General features: G+C 36.5%; 1 protein-coding gene across 2 annotated transcripts in view; it reads left to right on the forward strand.

Moving 5' to 3' along the window:
• LOC123534592 (synergin gamma-like) overlaps positions 1 to 19,242 on the forward strand; it is a 41,088-nt gene that overhangs the window by 2,408 nt on the left and 19,438 nt on the right. For both annotated transcript variants that reach the window (XM_053518999.1, XM_053518998.1), the window contains exons 2-13: positions 1,230 to 1,412; positions 2,850 to 3,028; positions 3,602 to 3,798; positions 5,067 to 5,270; positions 5,698 to 5,777; positions 7,675 to 7,777; positions 11,556 to 11,700; positions 12,695 to 12,857; positions 13,968 to 14,400; positions 15,253 to 15,351; positions 17,573 to 17,639; positions 18,324 to 18,442. In XM_053518999.1, coding sequence (XP_053374974.1) covers positions 1,239 to 1,412; positions 2,850 to 3,028; positions 3,602 to 3,798; positions 5,067 to 5,270; positions 5,698 to 5,777; positions 7,675 to 7,777; positions 11,556 to 11,700; positions 12,695 to 12,857; positions 13,968 to 14,400; positions 15,253 to 15,351; positions 17,573 to 17,639; positions 18,324 to 18,442 — 1,963 coding nt within the window. In that variant the 5' untranslated portion in view covers positions 1,230 to 1,238. The remainder of the gene's footprint in view (positions 1 to 1,229; positions 1,413 to 2,849; positions 3,029 to 3,601; positions 3,799 to 5,066; positions 5,271 to 5,697; positions 5,778 to 7,674; positions 7,778 to 11,555; positions 11,701 to 12,694; positions 12,858 to 13,967; positions 14,401 to 15,252; positions 15,352 to 17,572; positions 17,640 to 18,323; positions 18,443 to 19,242) is intronic.

Below are 19,242 nucleotides of genomic sequence, written 5' to 3' on the forward strand. Positions count from 1 at the left end.
TCATAACTCCCACCTGCATTTTGTTAGAATTATGGCCCTTTTTGTACTTAAAAATTCTTAACAGTAACACTTTTCTGACATACTGACCAGCACTTGCAGATAAGCGATGGCACCCATAGGCGGTGCTCTTGTTTTGATATATGTTAACTTTTGTTTGTTAGTTAGAAGTAGAAATGTATTGTGTTATAGCAGAGACAGACTATAAATTAATCCCCCAAAAAAGTTCTCTGCAAGACATTTACTCCCAAGACTTACACTCCCAGTTCTGAAAAAAAAAGGATTTATAAGAAAAAAGAAAAAATAGCAAAATTTCATAAAATTATGATTTCAAGTGAATCATTTATAATGTGCAAAAGTTTATAACTATTTATATTTTACTATTTTTCGCTTGCCTTTTCAGTGTGGCGCAGCTCGATCACGATGCCCCATTTTTAAGCACCATCAGGATGCCCCATTTTTAAGCACCATAAGCACTCAGATGCCCTCTTTCTTGCCTGTTTTCTTAATCTGAATTAAAATAATGAAATCTGTATTTCACGCTTTGTGCATAGTAAAGCAGGTGACGTGGGTCTAGTGATATAACCATGCAGACGAACTGACGATGGTACTCTTGCATACTCATATATAATAAGCAGGGCCTCCTCTGCCATTCGCAAATGTAGCCAAATGCTACAAATTCAAAGAACTGGCTACATATTTTTGAAAGTGGTGACAAGAATTTCATTAAAATGTGGCCAAATTTCAGCAATTCAGCTTCAATTTGGCAGTTTTTCTAAAAAGTGTCTACAACTTTGTGAGACCCAGTGGAGGCCCTGATAAGGTCCTACATTTTATCAAAGAGCTGCATAGAAATATATGTATTATGGGTACAGCTTATCAAGCTGTTTAATTCACTTGTTTGACAGGTTTTTCATCTATCCTGATGATTTATAGATTTATACAGTAGACAATTTTGAAATCTGCTTTATACAATGTATTTTGGATTTGGCATTTCCTGATCAAAAAATGACATTTGGCCGCTATGATGTTTCATGCTTTGATGTTATAATTGCGACATACTATCAGTGATTTTATTGTATAATAAAGCCGTGCAGTTTGACTTTCAGTCTTCTTCGTTTAATAGGAAAACAGATAAGGCCATGTTAGAATTAGAGTGTGGTAGGGGTATAATTGTATTTCACCACAGTATAAACTAATTTAACTAAACCAAGTTGAACAATTCATTTCAGGGAGATAAGATGAATCCAAATTTCGGACAAAGGAGCTTTCAGCAGCCAATGTCACAAGGTCACATGATGATGTCTCCAGGTCAGATGATGCAGACAGGCCAGGGTCAGTTTATAAATCCAGGTCAAGGTCACTTTGGAGGTCAAGGACAAGTAATGATGAGACCACAGAGCTTTAATAACAACGTGAGTCCATGAGTTTTGTCTGCGCTAGGGATGTTCTGATTAATCACAGTGTGAACAAGTTATAGCCAAATGATTCATAGTTACCAGTAATTACAGTGTCAACAAATCATTTTCATGACATAATATTATGATTCATGATTTAATTCCAGCATCAGCAGATCATGACTGAATGATTCGTGATGTGATTGCTAGGAAGTTTTCATTGATAGCGATTCTTACATTGCACTAATATGCCAAAATGAAAAGTATCTAGTTTTATTCTTCCATTCCAGTTACCATTTTTAGCTTATCTGATTTTTTGGAAAAAAAAGATGAGTTATTGTCATCACTTGATCGGCGTTGGCGTTGCCTGGTTAAGTTTTATGTTTAGGTCAGCTTTTCTCCTAAATTTTCAAAGATATTATTTTAAAACTTGCAACACTTGTTCACCATCAATAGCTGACTCTGTACAGCAAGAAACATAACTCCATCTTAATTTTTGCAAGAATTATGGCCCCTTTTGGACTTAGAAAGTCAGATTTCTTGGTAAAGTTTTGTGTTTAGGTCAGCTTTGCTCCTAAACTATCAAAGCTATTGCTTTAAAACTTGCAACACTTGTTGACCATCAAAAGTTGACTCTGTACAGCAAGAAACATAACTCCATCCTGTTTTTTTGCAGGAATTATGGCCCCTTTAAGATTTAGAGAATATCAGATTTCTTGGTTAAGTTTTGCATTTAGAAGTAAACTTTTCTCCTTAATGGTCAGAACAATTGCTTTAAAACTTGGAGCAGTTATTCGCCATTAAAAGCTGACCCTGCACAGCAAGTTCCGTAACTCTACATTGCTTTTTGCAAGAATTATGGCCCCATCTGGACTTAGAAAATCATGGGTATGACAATACTTCTGTTATACAGGGACAAAAAAATCAGATAAGCGTCTGCATCCGCAAGGCAGTGCTCTTGTTATTGATTAACGTGCATGAGAAATAGACTGTGCATGGACCTTATGTACATAAGTCTGTTTATTGTTAAGAATGTAGAATGTAAGCTGTATTGACCCAATTTCGTCTTAAGTGAAATGTGTAATTTTAACCATGAGTAATCCATGATCTTGCTAATAATCTGCTGATTTATTGACATGATTCTCAAGGCCTGAAGGTGAAGTCATTTTGATTATCTACAGATTCTTTCATATGTCGGCCTCCACATTTACAATTAATTTCGATATCAGCTTTTTACTAAATTAAAGAATGTACCCTTATTAATTAGTGATTCACTGATTGAAAGAAAAAAGTAAATGCTAAATGATTCGGTGAGATCTATGCAGATATATAAAGACCTTAAAATTCACAAGCTGTATGTTGTGAGTCATGAATGGCCAGTCCTTAGTGATTATACGAATAGCCTCACCTCATGTTTTAATAAATGGGATGAAAATAGTGACTATATTTTAACAGATGATGGGAATGCAGATGAGGCCAAATGTTGCGCCACCGTCATACACCCAGACCGTCAACCAGAGACCTCCGGGCATGCAAGCATCATATGGGCAAAGGCCTGGCATAGCACCACCTGGTGTAGCACCACCTTCATATAACCAAGCCCTTAACCAAAGTTTTCAAAGGCCAAGGCATAGGTAGCTTATCATTTTCTCAAATTATATGTATCTATTTCATGTGAATATTTACACAAGGACTTGTGGTTGTGTAAAAAATATAAAATCTCCTGTTTAAAGCTACTAACTTTTGATGCGGTTAAAGTTTGAAAGAGCACTAAGATGTTGATGACTTTATTCAGTATTTTTCATTCTGTGGGCTGTATAAATGACGCGATTGTTGTAGGGGCCTCTGTGGCTGAGTGGTTCAGGCTGCAGGCTATGAATCTCTTGCCCCTCACTTACAGAGTTTGAAACATTGCTTTGGATAAGAATTCTTCTTGTCAGAAAGCAGTACTGTTGGCTTAGAAAGATTGATGGTTCTTAAACAATGTCTGAAGGTGCCTGGGGTCTCCCAACACCATTAAAAGCTTGAAAAGCTGCCAAGTTACCTAAATTGTGCTGTTGTTATTGTTTGGTATTAAGTAATAAGTCTGCTCTGTCATATGATCAATTCATTTACAGTATTTATTGCCATAAAATTTCTCTGAAGAAAGATAAAATATTTTTACAGTGAGTTTGAACCTAAATGAACTTTTACCTGTATTAACATAGTGTGCCAAACGTCAGTCGTAATTCAGGGAAGTCAGAAGAGCAGATTCAGAAAGAGAAGTATTTCCAGCAGCAACAGGCTAAGCTCAAACAGTTTGGAAAATCGGCAAGTGCACCTACTCTTGACCCAAACAAACTGGTTGATTCCATTTTTGGTGGAAAACCATTGGCAAAACCAAAAGTCAGCAAAGTAACTGAAGGTATGCTATTAACCCTTACCCTGCTTAATTTCTATAATGGACTGGTCCTTTCATTCAATTGGGCAGTACCATTTATTATTCGAAGGGGTGATCACTGAAAAATGACTGAATAGCGAACAGTGCAGACCATGATCAGCCATGGATGTACAGGCTGATCTTGGTCTGCACTGGTTGCAAAGGCAGAATCACTTGCCGCCACCAGGCTAAGGGTTAATGGCCTGTTTGTGAAGAAAGTTTCTGTGTACATTTAGATGCTGAAAAATTAATAGAAGGTCGGAGGTAACACATGTTAAACAATTAAGGTAGTGGACCAGTAATAACATTAAGAAGTTTGTGTTCGATGAAGTATTCCCCATGCGCAATTTCAGCATTCTCTAGTTCAAATGTAGGAACAGAAAACCAGCAGCTTGTAGTAGCTACATTATCGTCCAAAGAATGCCGAAACACAATACAAGAATACATTATTGCATGGAAGTTACCACTTGTTATTACAGGTCCGCTACCTTAAAGGAGTTACAGTAATATTACGAGTCCTAATCGATATGAGATATAAGGTGATAACTGATCTTGAGGAGATATTAGGAGATAATCAATTTTGAGGAGATATTAGAACATAATAAGTTATGAAATTTGTTTGCATGTCAAGGTATTGTTTGGGCCTCTGTGGCCGAGTGGTTAAAGTCACTGACTTGAAATCACTTGCCCCTCATCAATTTGGGTTCGAGCCTCACTCGGGGTATTGAATTCTTCATGTGAGGAAGCCATCCAGCTGGCTTACAGAATGCTGGTGGTTCTACCCAGGTGCCCGCTTGTGATGAAATAATGCACGGAGGGGCACCTAGGGTCTTCCTCCACCATCAAAGCTGGAATGTTGCCATATGACCTATAAAATAAAAATGATATCTGGGAGGTTATGTAATATCTGCAATGTTAGGAAATTTCTTCGATGTTTTTATTTTCCATAATTTTTATGACTTGTGGCTCAGAAATTTAAAACCGTGGTGAATATAGTTCAGAATTATTTTCAAATAATAGCACAAGACAGTGCCATACACGATTCAGTTCAATAGCAAAACATAAAATAAAAGCTGCAAGAAAATTCAGGGGTATTTGACATTTTTCCTTTTTTTTTCAGTTTTACATAATTATAAATGGAAATAAATACTCAAATGTGAAGCTTGGTAATTATTACATCATTAGATAGGTGTTGTATTTTGAAAATAGCCATAAAATTTGTGTAACACTAATATCTATAAATGATTGTGCAGCAAAATCTCAGCCAGCTACAATAGAGACAGATGATGGTTTTGGAGCCTTTTTGAGCAGCCCAGAAAGCCTGGTTCCCCCTCCTGCAACAATGAGTCAGCCTCTACAGAACACTGGAATCAGTCCACAGTCAAATATCAGTAACACAGTCACAGTGACACAGTCTGTTGCCATGACAACACAAACACAAATCACAGAAAAGAAAGGTACATGTACAAAGAATTTGTGATAAATAGTTGTATACATATAATCAGTAGGAATGGGAGTCAAATATTTTTTGTTACCACAAATATTTTTTCTCTTATGAAAAAGAGAAATGTCAATATTGTTGTAGATGTATAATATTCCAACCCTTTTTGTGTTATAAATTTTGTGAAAAATTGACATCTGAAGGTGTTGTCATCTTGTATATTTTTATACTGATTAATTTAATACACTTTTCACCTGTCTGCAATAAGAAAATTGTATTGGTCAGTACCATCAAATTTATACAGAAGATGGGTCACAATTTAATAAATAATTCATCCTTTAATGGTTTCTTTTTAGTAATAATAACCTTTCTTATCTAAAGACAGTTTGTTTTTGGAGACAAAGCTTATCTTTCAGAAAACATTAGTTATCTTTTACTTTCAGACTTGACCAAAATGATGCTGGATAGTTGTGACCTCACAGCACCACAGAAGGCTAAAGCATTCCATAAACCTGCCCTGAAGGTAACTCTAAACTTCAAGTAAACTGGGTCTGAAGGGTAAATTTTCCATTTACCACCTTTAAATGTAAGTTTTAAACAATTTGAAGGGAGACAACTTTCCATAAAGCTGCTTTAAAGCATGGATGACTCTGGATATTTTTTAGCTGTCGCCAACACTTTTGCCATTTGGTAGAAGTTGGAGCCAAATAGGAGCCACTGGAGCCAACATTGGTGCCAAAGGAAGATGGGAAATGAAAGTTCATTTTACCTGCATTATAAACTACAAGAACAAAAACAAATACTAAAATTCAAGTTCATTTATTTCAGTTCTATTTTCAAAACTACAAAACAAATAGAATAAAAAGCACAGTTTAAAGAACATTTTAGTAAAATGGGTGTTTTACTAGTTCTTTTAACCATTTCTAGATAAAGTACAAACTGCGCTATGAAAAAAAGTCGCCTTTAAATTTTTATCCAAAATTTACAATTCTTGCATCACCTTGTTCAGATTTACACATTTAATCCATTTATTTATTAATCTTTTCGAAAATGATGCCAAACTTGGCGATCTTTTTACAATAATTTTTACGGCAGTTCAGGTGTCAGTGGATTTGGTTCCTTGGCAGTTCATTTACATTTATAGAAATTGGCCGTATTTGAAATAAAATTTGATGTAATTTATAATAAAATAAAGAAATAACATACGATTGATGCATAAGATCATGTTGAAGGAGGTTTAAGTCTGCACTCGATAAAATTATTGGCTTTTTACATGCCGATTGAAAATTTTCGAAATGGGGGCGGCTTACAATATTAATTGATAAACTACAGTTGGATATTAATGCTATGATTGGTTGAAGTTTGACAGGCGAGTAGGCGGAGTTAACCATGGATTTATCGATAATTTACATCTATTGTATTACGCTGTATCAAGTTTTACAACTTCAAGTAAACAGTCTGAATAACTCAGTGATTCGGATTTCACCTGGAGGCGATAATAAGGCGAAGTAGCCGACTTTACAGTGAAGATGTAGGATGATCCTTAGTGTCATTGAAAAAAAATGTCTCGGCCCGATCTTTGCTTTGTTCTCGCCAGAAACTTTCGCCAATTGATCCAAATTAGCGCCAGATTTTGTAAATCGGCGCATTTGGCGACCGACAGCGTGACCCCAGTTTGAAGGTGAACTCACAATTTTCCATTAATTAACTTTGAAGGTAAACCTCGAAAATTTCTAAAAATCTGATTTGAAGGTAAACTAAAAAATCTCCATAAACCATCTTGGAAGGTATATTTAAAACTCTCGGTAAATCTTCTTCAGTAGTAAATTCATAATTTTTCATATATTCTGATAATTCACTTTGAAGGTAAACTCAGATCATGCATCCTTACATACCAAAGAATTAAAAAGGCTGGCCATTTTCTAGTGAAATGGTGTGTCACTTAGAACAATTGATCTTGTGGCTAGATGTTTATTAAATAAGGTATAAAAAAGTGTCTTCATCAAGAAACAAGATTTCCTTTGACTTTAATGACATTTTGCAAGATTTAGCTGAAAGTTCTGATGAGGATTTTCTATCTGAATAATAACCGATTATTAGCCTAGTGGTAGAGCATCCGCTTCGAGTGCGGGAGGTTGTGGGTTCGATCCCCGGCCGCGTCATACCAGAGACGTGAAAAATGGTACCAGTACCTCCCTTGCTTGGCGCTCAGCACTAAAAGGGAAACTGGCCTCTTCTGTCACACCCTCGTGGCGATGGATTCCATCAGGAATGAGGTGTCGAGAGTGAGTAATATAAGTTGTAGAACTTCCTTCACAATCGACCTTAAATAAATTCTGTATAAACTATCTGAATAATCTGAGAGAGCTTTGTCCATCCTGATCAACTGTTGATTTAAATGTATTTGGTATATTTACCAGGAGATAAATCCAGTACATGTAGCGGCCCCAGTACACCATACCAGCCAGAGTGCCAGACGTTGGGATAACAACCAGGAACTCTCTGATCTCTTTGTACAAGAAGGTGAGGAACCCTTTTTAGCTCACCTGTCACATAGTGACAAGGTGAGCTTTTGTGATCACGCAGCGTCCGTCGTCCGTGCGTCCGTCCGTCCGTGCGTCCGTCCGTAAACTTTTGCTTGTGACCACTCTAGAGGTCACATTTTTTGTGGGATCTTTATGAAAGTTGGTCAGAATGTTTATCATGATGATATCTAGGTCAAGTTTGAAACTGGGTCACGTGCCATCAAAAACTAGGTCAGTAGGTCTAAAAATAGAAAAACCTTGTGACCTCTCTAGAGGCCATATATTTCACAAGATCTTCGTGAAAATTTGTCAGAATGTTCACCTTGATGATATCTAGGTCAAGTTCGAAACTGGGTCACATGCCGTCAAAAACTAGGTCAGTAGGTCTAAAAATAGAAAAACCTTGTGACCTCTCTAGAGGCCATATATTTCACAAGATCTTCATGAAAATTGGTCAGAATGTTCAGCTTGATGATATCTAGGTCAAGTTCGAAACTGGGTCACGTGTGATCAAAAACTAGGTCAGTAGGTCAAATAATAGAAAAACCTTGTGACCTCTCTAAAGGCCATATTTTTCATGGGATCTGTATGAAAGTTGGTCTGAATGCTCATCTTGATGATATCTAGGTCCAGTTCGAAACTGGGTCACGTGCGGTCAAAAACAAGGTCAGTAGGTCTAAAAATAGAAAAACCTTGTGACCTCTCTAGAGGCCATATATTTCATGAGATCTTCATGAAAATTGGTCAGAATGTTCACCTTGATGATATCTAGGTCAAGTTCGAAAATGGGTCACGTGCCCTAAAAAACTAGGTCAGTGGGTCAAATAATAGAAAAACCTTGTGACCTCTCTAGAGGCCATATTTTTCATGGGATCTGTATGAAAGTTGATCTGAATGTTCATCTGGATGATATCTAGGTCAGTTTCGAAAGTGGGTCACGTGCCATCAAAAACTAGGTCAGTAGGTCAAATAATAGAAAAACCTTGTGACCTCTCTAGAGGCCATATTTTTCATGGGATCTGTATGAAAATTGGTCTGAATGTTCATCTTGATGATATCTAGGTCAAGTTCGAAACAGGGTCATGTGCGGTCAAAAACTAGGTCAGTAGGTCTAAAAATAGAAAAACCTTGTGACCTCTCTAGAGGCCATACTTGTGAATGGATCTCCATAAAAATTGGTCAGAATGTTCATCTTGATGATATCTAGGTCAGGTTCGAAAGTGGGTCACATGCCAGCAAAAAAAAGGTCAGTAGATCAAATAATGAAAAAATGTTCTGACCTCTCTAGAGGCCATATTTTTCATGGGATCTATATGAAAGTTGGTCTGAATGTTCATCTTGATGATATATAGATCAAGTTTGAAACTGGATCAACTGCAATCAAAAACTAGGTCAGTAGGTTTTGAAATAGAAAAACCTTGTGACCTCTCAAGAGGCCATACCCTTGAATGGATCTTCATGAAAATTGGTCAGAATGTTCTCCTTGATAATATCTAGGTCAAGTTCGAACATGGGTCACGTTCCTTAAAAAAACTAGGGTAGTAGGTCAAATAATAAAAAAACCTTGTGACCTCTCTAGAGGCCATACTTTTCATGGGATCTGTATGAAAGTTGGTCTGAGTGTTCATCTTGATGATATCTAGGTCAGGTTTGAAACTGGGTCAACTGCGGTCAAAAGCTAGGTCAGTAGGTCTAAATTATTAAAATCTTTTGACCTCTCTAGAGGCCATATTTTTCAATGGATCTTCATGAAAATTGATCTGAATGTTCACCTTGATGATATCTAAGTCAGTTTTGAAACTGGGTCACGTACGGTCAAAAACTAGGCCAGTAGGTATAAAAATAGAAAAACCTTGTGACCTCTCTAGAGGCCATATTTTTCACGAGATCTTCATGAAAATTAGTGAGAATGTTCACCTTGATGATATCTAGGTAAAGTTCAAAACAGGGTCACGTACCTTCGAAAACTAGGTCAGTAGGTCAAATACTAGAAAAACCTTGTGACCTCTCTAGAGACCATATTTTTCAATGGATCTTCATGAAAATTGGTCAGAATTTTTATCTTGATAATATCTAGGTCAAGTTCAAAACTGGGTCATATGAGCTCAAAAACTAGGTCACTATGTCAAATAATAGAAAAAACGACGTCATTCTCAAAACTGGGTCATGTGGGAAGAGGTGAGCGATTCAGGACCATCATGGTCCTCTTGTTTCTTTTTTTAGCTCGTCTATTCAAAGAATAGTCTAGCTATTCTACTCACCCTGGTGTTGGTGTCGGCGTCACACCTTGGTTAAGTTTTTACATGCAAGTACATCATTAAAGGCATATAGCTTTGAAACTTATTTTTTCTTTTTCTAGGTCAATTACCAACCTCACTAGGTCAAGTCCCATAACTCTGACATGTATTTTGAGCAAATTATGCCCCCTTTTGGACTTAGAAAATTCTGGTTAAAGTTTTACATGTAAGTTACTATCTCTAAAACTAAATGCAGATATTTAATTGACACTTCACGTGTGTTTTCGGGGTTATAAAACTAGTTGATAGCAGCAAGTCCCATAACTCTGACCTTCATTTTGGCCAAATTATGCCCCCTTTTGGACTTAGAAAATCCTGGTTAAAGTTTTGTGTGCAAGTACATACAGCTATTGCTAAAAGGCATATAGATTTGAAACTTATTTTTTCTCTTTCTAGATCAATTACCAACCTCATTGGGTCAAGTCCAATAACTCTGACATGTATTTCGGGCAAATTATGCCCCCTTTTGGACTTAGAAAATCCTGGTTAAAGTTTTGCGTGCAAGTATATACAGCTATTACTAAAAGGCATATAGATTTGAAACTTATTTTGTCTTTTTCTAGATCAATTACCAACCTCACTGGGTCAAGTCCAGTAACTCTGACATGTATTTTGGGCAAATTATGCCCCCTTTAGGACTTAGAAAATTCTGGTTAAAGTATTACATGCAAGTTACTATCTCCAAAACTAATGTAGATATTAAATTGAAACTTTACATGTGCCTTCGGGGTTATAAAACTAGTTGATAGCAGCAAGTCCCATAACTCTGACCTTCATTTTGGTCAAATTATGTCCCCTTTTGAACTTAAAACTCTTTTGATATTTAACATTTTTGGGTAATATTTTCCTGCTTCTGGGACAATATTTCGAATAGTCGAGCTTGGCTGTCTTACGGACAGCTCTTGTTAATGTCCAGGTCATAGGGCTAAGTTTGGATGGATTTTGTTAGATTTCATGATTAGGTTGATCCACAAAAATAAAAAACCCCAGTGAAGAAGGAAAATTCCCATTTATTCTATGTTCAAAGGTCACAATCCAAGAATTCATATCCCCGTGAGATAGCAGATTTGGCCCAAACCTCAAAAATTAGTGCTAACAAAATGAAATGATCACATGATCAAAGGTTGATCCTGAGTTCTGAGTGCAATTTTGAAATTGGCCAATGGAAAAGCTGTTTTTAGAGACTAGTAATACCTCTGACAGACACAAGTGCTTTATATTTAAATGTGAATATTGTTTTAAAAGTTTTCATTGTGATTTAAATTATGTTTCAAAGATAAAATGACCCACTGTATGTTTGAATAGCAAACATTTTAAGTTCATAAAACAACTTATACTTCCCATAGGCAGCATCTGTTAAAATGCTCTTATCTCATAATGACAGTGCCACATTTGAAAACAACTTTGGATCCAGTGTTTTAATGTTTTCAAAGGAAAGACACATTAAAGTGGACTATTGTACTCTTTCTTGCTCTTCAGCTGTGAAAGATGAAACGACACTACCGAAGAAACCAGCTAAACACGTGAGTCCAACCAGCAAACATCCGCCCAAACCTCCACCGTGGCTCAGTGACGAGACATTGATACCACCACTGTATAAACAGGTGATGGAAGCTTGTGTCGTGTAAGTACTCTTCTGTAATTTTCTTAATAATGATACCTGTAAAAACTGGAATACTGTTAAAGCGTACAGTCCAATGGCTTTGGTAGGAGATGTTGATACCTCAGCTGCATCATGTAGTGCCTGAAACATGTCTTCTAGTTGCTGTTGCAAGTTATATTGCTATTTCATAACAGAGATGATCAGATACCCCAGTAATTTTGTTATTTCGTCATACAGTTGGGTCAGATATCACAGTAATTTTGCTATTTCATTACTGAGAAGGTCAGATATCCCAGTAATTTTGTTATTCTGTAATAAGGATTGTCAGATATCACAGTAATTATGTAATTCCATCATAGAGATGGTCAGATATCCCGGTAATTAACTAATTCCATTTTAGAGATGGTCAGGTGCCATAGTAATTTTGTAATTCCATCATACAGATGGTCAGATATTACAGTAATTATGTAATTACGTCATACAGATGGTCAGATATCACAGTAATTTTGTAATTCTGTCATAGAGATGGTCAGATATCACAGTAATTTTGCTATTTCATTAATGAGAAGGTTAGATATCACAGTAAGTTTGTTATTCTGTCATAGGGTAGGTCAGATATCACAGTAATTTTGTTATTCCATCATAGAGATGGTCAGATATCACTGTAATTTTGTAATTCTGTCATAGAGATGGTCAGATATCACAGTAATTATGTGATTATGTCATTGAGATGGTCAGATATCACAGTAATTTTGCTATTTCATTACTGAGAAGGTCAGATATCCCAGTAATTTTGTAATTCTGTCATAGAGATGGTCAGATATCACAGTAATTATGTGATTATGTCATTGAGATGGTCAGATATCACAGTAATTTTGTAATTCCATTACAGAGAAGGTCAGATATCACAGTAACTTTGTAATTCCATCATAGAGAAGGTCAGATATCACAGTAACTTTGTAATTCCATCATAGGGATGGTCAGATATCACAGTAATTTTGCTATTTTATTACAGAGATGGTCAGATATCAACAGAGAGACTGTACCCTATCTTGGTGCTAAGTGGTCTACCGAAGGAGGTATTGGGACAGCTCTGGACACTGTGTAATAAGACAACTCCTGGCCAGCTTATTGTGAAAGAACTGAATCAGTTATTGGCAGTGATTGCTCTAACACAGGTAACTTCAAGCCACATCATAACACTAGATAAAATGACTAAGTTTTTATATGTATGTGAATCTGGATTCATGAATTTGTTATTAAATTTTTAGCTCACCTGAGTGCAAAATTCAGGTGTGATAACCATTTGTGTGCATTGTCTGACAGTATTACTTTAAATGCATTGGAGATTTCATATCTTACGTAATCTGAATGAAACTTGTACAGAATGTTAATGGTTCCAAGATCTCGATCAGTGTATTGCTCCAGTTTCACCAGAGTTACTGCCCTTGGACCCTCAAAATTGTTTAATTTTAAACTGTTAAAACAGTAGCAGCTTCATTTTTGGCAATCTTTATGAAACCTGGTCCAAATGTTTGTCTTTACCAGAAGTCAAAAACTTAAGTTGCCAGGTCAAATCATAAAAATACCTTGTAAACAAGTAAAGAATTATGCCTGTTATGCTGGAAATCTGAGCCAGATTGTTTGTCATTATGAAATCTTAAGTGTTGGCCTTGTTAACAATTTAGAGGCCACATAATTACCAGGTATACATGAGAAGTGATCAGAATATTTTTCTTTATGAAATCTACTGGTAGGTCTTGGTTTGAAACTGGAACATCTAAGGTCAAAAACTAGAGAAGTAGGTCATATTATAGAGAAACCTTGATAACATTCCAGATGCCACATTATCTACTTGATCTACATGAAACTTGGTGGTAAAGTTTGTCTTTACGAAGTCTAGGTCAAGTTCAGAACTGAGGTTAAAACTAGGTCACTCAGTCTAATCATAGAAAAACGTCTTAAACACTCTGGTTCCCTGAGGTAAGGGTTGGAAATACTTGAAGCATGGAACTTTAAGATTAGTTAAGTGGTTCCAAACTCTTTCTATAGCATTCAGATATCAGTGTCAGATGAGCGACTCCTTCATGGCGATCTTGTTTAATGTAAGAGATCCCTTATCTGGAGATGTTTAAGGGTGAAAATTACACATTTCCGCTTTTGATGAATGGGTGAAAAGCTGATATTTTACAGTCTGAGGCTGAACAGAAATCAAGATGTGTAACATCACCAAGTTTGCAAAGAGTCATTTGAAAACTCATTTGACTAAAATTTACTTTTGTTTTCAGAATAACTACAAGGTCGAAACTCTAGATATTCTTCGTCGCTGCCCACAAGCCCCAGTTCCATTTTTAGCACCAGCAGGCTCCACAGCCCCACCTCAGCAACAGGTTGTGATAATGCCACAGTCACCGACTCAACTTACAGGTGAAATGCAACCACAGAGTCCCTTAGGCATACCAACAGCTGGTCCATTAGCTGGTCAGATTGGGGCACAGTCTGCAGCTCAAATCCCAGTCCAGACATTTGGTCATCCTCCGGCTCAGACTGGTCCAGCTGGTCATGTGACACAAGCTCAAGCAGACAATATGGCTGCCAGTTTTCACCAGCCTCAGTCTGGTCCATTCCCTAGTCATGTGACTGGTATCCAGGCAATAAGTATGACATCACCAATGACATCATCACCAGCTACATTGCCTGTAACTCAGCTTCCTCCTGCAGGTAAAACTACCAGATTTTTTTTCGTTCAATATTACTTTCTTATACAGTAGTTTAATAGTTTAGAACTTTCAAAGTTTTCTTTTTATGCCCCCGAAGGGAGGCATATTAGTTTTCAACTGGCCGTCCGTTCGTTAGTTCGTTTGTTCGTCCGTCACAATGTTAACTTTTTGCATGAAGGCACTTTACTTGCGAACCACTGCACCCAGGACCTTCAAACTTCACATGCTGATAGTACTTATTGAGTACATGACCCCTACTGACTTTGGGGTCACCAGGTCAAAGGTCATGGCGCTTTGGGGGCATTTGTCACCATTAGTGAAAGCTCTTGTTCAGAAATAAATTACTCACAGATTTTGATATAGAATTACCACTACATATATGATTAATCAGTAGAAACAGTTGTTGATTTTTAATTATGGGAGAGAGAGAGAATAAAAGGATGGATGTCAACGCTAGCTTTTACATGAAAAATGTAGGTGAAGTTTTTCTTCACACTTGTAAGTATTCATGACTTTGTAGTGGTAATGCTTTTGGACATAATGTCGTTTAATATTCAAGCCTGTTTTAAACTCAGGAGTACACTGTTCTAGAATACAACTAAGATAGAATTGTTGCAAATTTTACCCCCTCTACAGTACTAGGTAATATCACAGCACTTAAAGGAATTAAAGTTACTTTCTCTTCCTGTTTGGGCAGCAACCAAGGTCATTCAGAGTACTTCCGATACAATGGCATTTTGTCATTTGCAGAAAGGCTTGAATCTGTACTTGATTGAAAATTATCTGTAATGCATCTTTTATTTTCCTTCAAGGTAAATATTATTGTTCAAGTTTTGTTATAATGGTTTAATAGGTTTATCACCAGGAATTGTGGGTAATGTAGTCAATATGGCAGATGATGAAGATGACTTTGCAGATTTTCAGGGTGCCACAGTGCCCTCGCCTAAAGCAGGTATGAATGTTCTGTAAGCTTAAAATTGTCTTGTCTAAATATATTCTGACCTGCCTGCCTAGCTCAATAGGGAGAGCCCAGATCTATGGATCGCGGGGTTGTGAGTTCGATTCCAGGGCAGGGCGTATGTTCTCCATGACAATTTGATAAAAGACATTGTGTCTGAAATCATCTGTCCTCCACCTCTGATTCATGAGGGGAAGTTGGCAGTTACTTGCGCAGAACTGGTTTTTACTGGAGCAGAAGACGGGAACATTGGTTAGGCTAACTGTCCGCCATACATTATGTACTGTTCAAAAATTGCATAAAAACCAAAACAAACAAACAGAATATATTCCAAATACTCTATAACAACATAACAATCAACTTAAGGTATTAGGCCCCTAATAGTAATGTTTAAAAAATGGCATTTGCTTGGTATATTCTTACACTTGACCATGCTTCGCACTTAGATGCAAATTTTTAAAAACTTTTACCGTGCTGTTTTTTTATAAATTTTGTGTAATTTATGGTATTTCCTAAAGCTCAAGTAGAGACAAATTTCAAAGTGATGGCCTTTATCCAAAACGTTTTCAGAGAATTTATTATTCCATTATTTTTTATGAAAGAAACATCAAACTATTGGTAAACAATCATAAAACTTAAAATAAAAACTGTCAATATCATTTTTTCTAGGGTGCCTCGAGTAAACGGATTAAATCAGACAGAATTCCAACTCCAATATTGAAAAATTATGGTCGAATCCTGCGGGTCTGTTTTGAATTTTGCTCACTTCATTCAAAAATAACCTTGGGGCAGAAGTAAAACCTACCTACATTTCTTCCACAATATGTAATCTGAAGAATGAAGGCAAAATAGAGAACTTTTACCGCATGTAACTCAGTATTTTTAAAGATGTCTAACTCTACCCCTTCTGTTTTAGAGGTAAATTCACTTTTAACAGCAAGAAATCGCATATCAAATATTTTTTTTCACCATTTTTGTACAATAAATCAATAACAAGTCTTGAAAGAAGTAAAAACTTACTAGAAAAAAAGTAAAACAAGGGGAAAAAAATTTGGTCCCAGTAGGGCTTGAACCTATGCCCTCCTGAAAATTGCTGTCAAAGTAGGTTTATGGTAGGAATTGAATACTCTTCAAAAAGGAGGTACTATATTATGGGCCTAATACCTTAACACACTGTTACAAATGTTTGATATGTGTAACTGCAAAATCATTTAGGTTCATAGACATGGCTTTTTGTTGTTTTGGTCTAAACAGCTATTTCGTTTTGGGTATGAACATGTGGATTTCAGCTTTTGAAAATGGATAGAATCTTCACTTAAATCATTGAGATTTAATTTCCACGAAAATTAGTTAACAGTATTTTGGTGTAAAAAGGGATACATTGATGTATTTACTACAAAAGTTCAATGTTCAGAAGAAAAATATAGCGTGGTTGTTGTACCTTTGACTTAAGGTCATTGGGAAGATTTGACGATGGTTTGAGGGGCCTCTGTGGCCAAGCAGTTAAGGTCAGCGACTTTTAATGACTTGCCCCTCATGGATATGGGCTCAAGTCTCATTGGGGCATTGAATTCTTCATGTGAGGAAGCCATCCAGCTGGCTTGCATTCTTCCCAGGCGCCTGCTCGACCATAACATTGACATGCATGGACCAATATTGTTTATATTTGGCTTGAATGTTAACCTAAATGAGAAGGCATATCACGCGCAAACCCATGTTCCTATCTCAAAGTTGAAGGTCACAGTTGGAGGTCAGAGGTCAAATTGAAGTTTGTCCAGAGCATTTCTTCTTCATGCATGGTAGGATTTTGATGTAACTTGGCATGAATGTTCACCATTATGAGACGGAGTGTCATGCGCAAGAACCAGGTCCCTAGGTCCAAGGTCAAGGTCACACTTGACAGCTGGAGGGCTTGACATTCTGCCCGTGGGCATAATTGTTAGTTTCCCAGTCTGTTGTCATAGTCTAAAATTAGACATTAACAGTGAGCAGCCTGTATAAATAATTTTTTGGACTATTTTCTTAATCATTTGATTAACATTTATGTTCTTTCATGAAAAAAGTTCTAGAGAAAAAAGCCGGGTGTGAAGGAACTAAATGGAGGAAAGAAAAGAAAACTATAACAGAAATGTAAATTTTTATTGAAAAATCATTTTACACAATATTTATTAAAGGTCCATTATTGATATTATAATAATTATACCTATTTGGACAGGTTCCTTAGGAAATCTGGTAAAAGATACAAAAGAAGGCATCCAGCCCCCTGTGAAAGACCCATCGAAGTAAGTCTAACACTAGAACATATCATCTAAAAAGAAAAAATGGTTTTGCTAATACTTTCATCTGAATGGAAATAACAAGAAATTCATACTTTATTATTAACCAAAAAGTAGTCGAGTCATTTAAGTCTTGATGAAAATACTGAAGTTCCATGATTCAAGTGACTAATAATAAATTTGAGCTGCACCATGAGAAAACCAACATAGTGCATTTGCGACCAGCATGGATCCAGACCAGCCTGAGCATCCGGACAGTCTGGTCAGGATCCATGCTCTTTGCTAACAGTTTCTCTAAGTGCAATAGGCTTTGAAAACGAACAGCATGGATCCTGACCAGACTGCACAAAGCAACTATGTTGGTTTTCTCATGGCGCGGCTCAGTTTGACTTAAGGTAATGGATCAGTAATGACAATTGAGAAGTTATTGCCTGTCAGTTAAATTAATCTATAATCTAGTTTGATATGACTGTATTGATTTTTAACATATACTCATGTATTGGCTATCACCTACAATATCCTTCGATTGTTGAGACTAACATAAGTAACAACTATATTCAAAATCTTGTTTAAAAGCCGTTTTTGGTTGTTTAACAGGTAAAGTGAAGCATATTTAGATTGGTTGGAGTTGTGCAATTTATTTCATTCAGTCTGAAATTTGATGTACATGTAACATGCTTAATATTTCAGGTTTCTGTATTCTGGGAATGTAACAGCTGTATCAGGTACAAAGATGGAGTCACTTTCATCACAGGATCTTAAACATTCTACGGTAGAGAACTTCTTTGGTAGTGATGATTCCTCAGAAGGTGAGTAACCTTGTCATAACCATCTGAAGTTATCAGTTGAAACTAACTTATTTACAGTAGAATCGGATAGTTTTATCATGAATTTAGTTTTGCTATATTCACTAATTGTATTTGCGAAAATAGATACCCGCGAAAGTGTTGTATTGTTATAAGTACTTGTGCATGTCTCATAAGATGGCCATAATATATTGGGAAGATTCTGCCACTTGAACCATTTCAAAATTTAAATATAACAAAGTTAAAGCCTCACAGAAAGATATGGTTTTACAGTATACAGGTGTATAAATTTAGTTAATGAAAGTTAGTATGCAGATAAATGTAAAATATGTTGTGGGTTTGAGTAAAAAGTAGCTGTGTATATTGTTGTGGGCTCCTAATTTTGTAGCTCAAAAGTTTAAAGGGGCATGCCTTCAGATATACATCATTTTATCAGAATTTTAAAACATTTTATCGTCTGTCACATATAAACTAGATGCCCATGGGCAACATGTCAAGCCCACCATTTGACCCTAACTGTAACTTTGACCTTTGAGATAGAGTCAGTTTCATTGAGTTATACATTCATTTCATGATGTCAAAGGTCATGTCAGATCATGCCTGGCCAAAAACTTGACATGCATTGAGGAATCTTGTTTATATTTGGCATGGATGTTAACCTCAGTGAGACGAAGTGTCATGTGGAAACCTCAGGTTCCTATCTCAAAGGTCAAGGTCACGGAGTTCAAAATCTTGTTTATATTTAGCATGAATGTTTAACTCAATGAGGAGTGTCATGTGCAAACCCCAGGTTCCTATCTCAA

Source organism: Mercenaria mercenaria, chromosome 12, assembly GCF_021730395.1.
Source record: "Mercenaria mercenaria strain notata chromosome 12, MADL_Memer_1, whole genome shotgun sequence".
Taxonomy (NCBI): domain Eukaryota; kingdom Metazoa; phylum Mollusca; class Bivalvia; order Venerida; family Veneridae; genus Mercenaria; species Mercenaria mercenaria.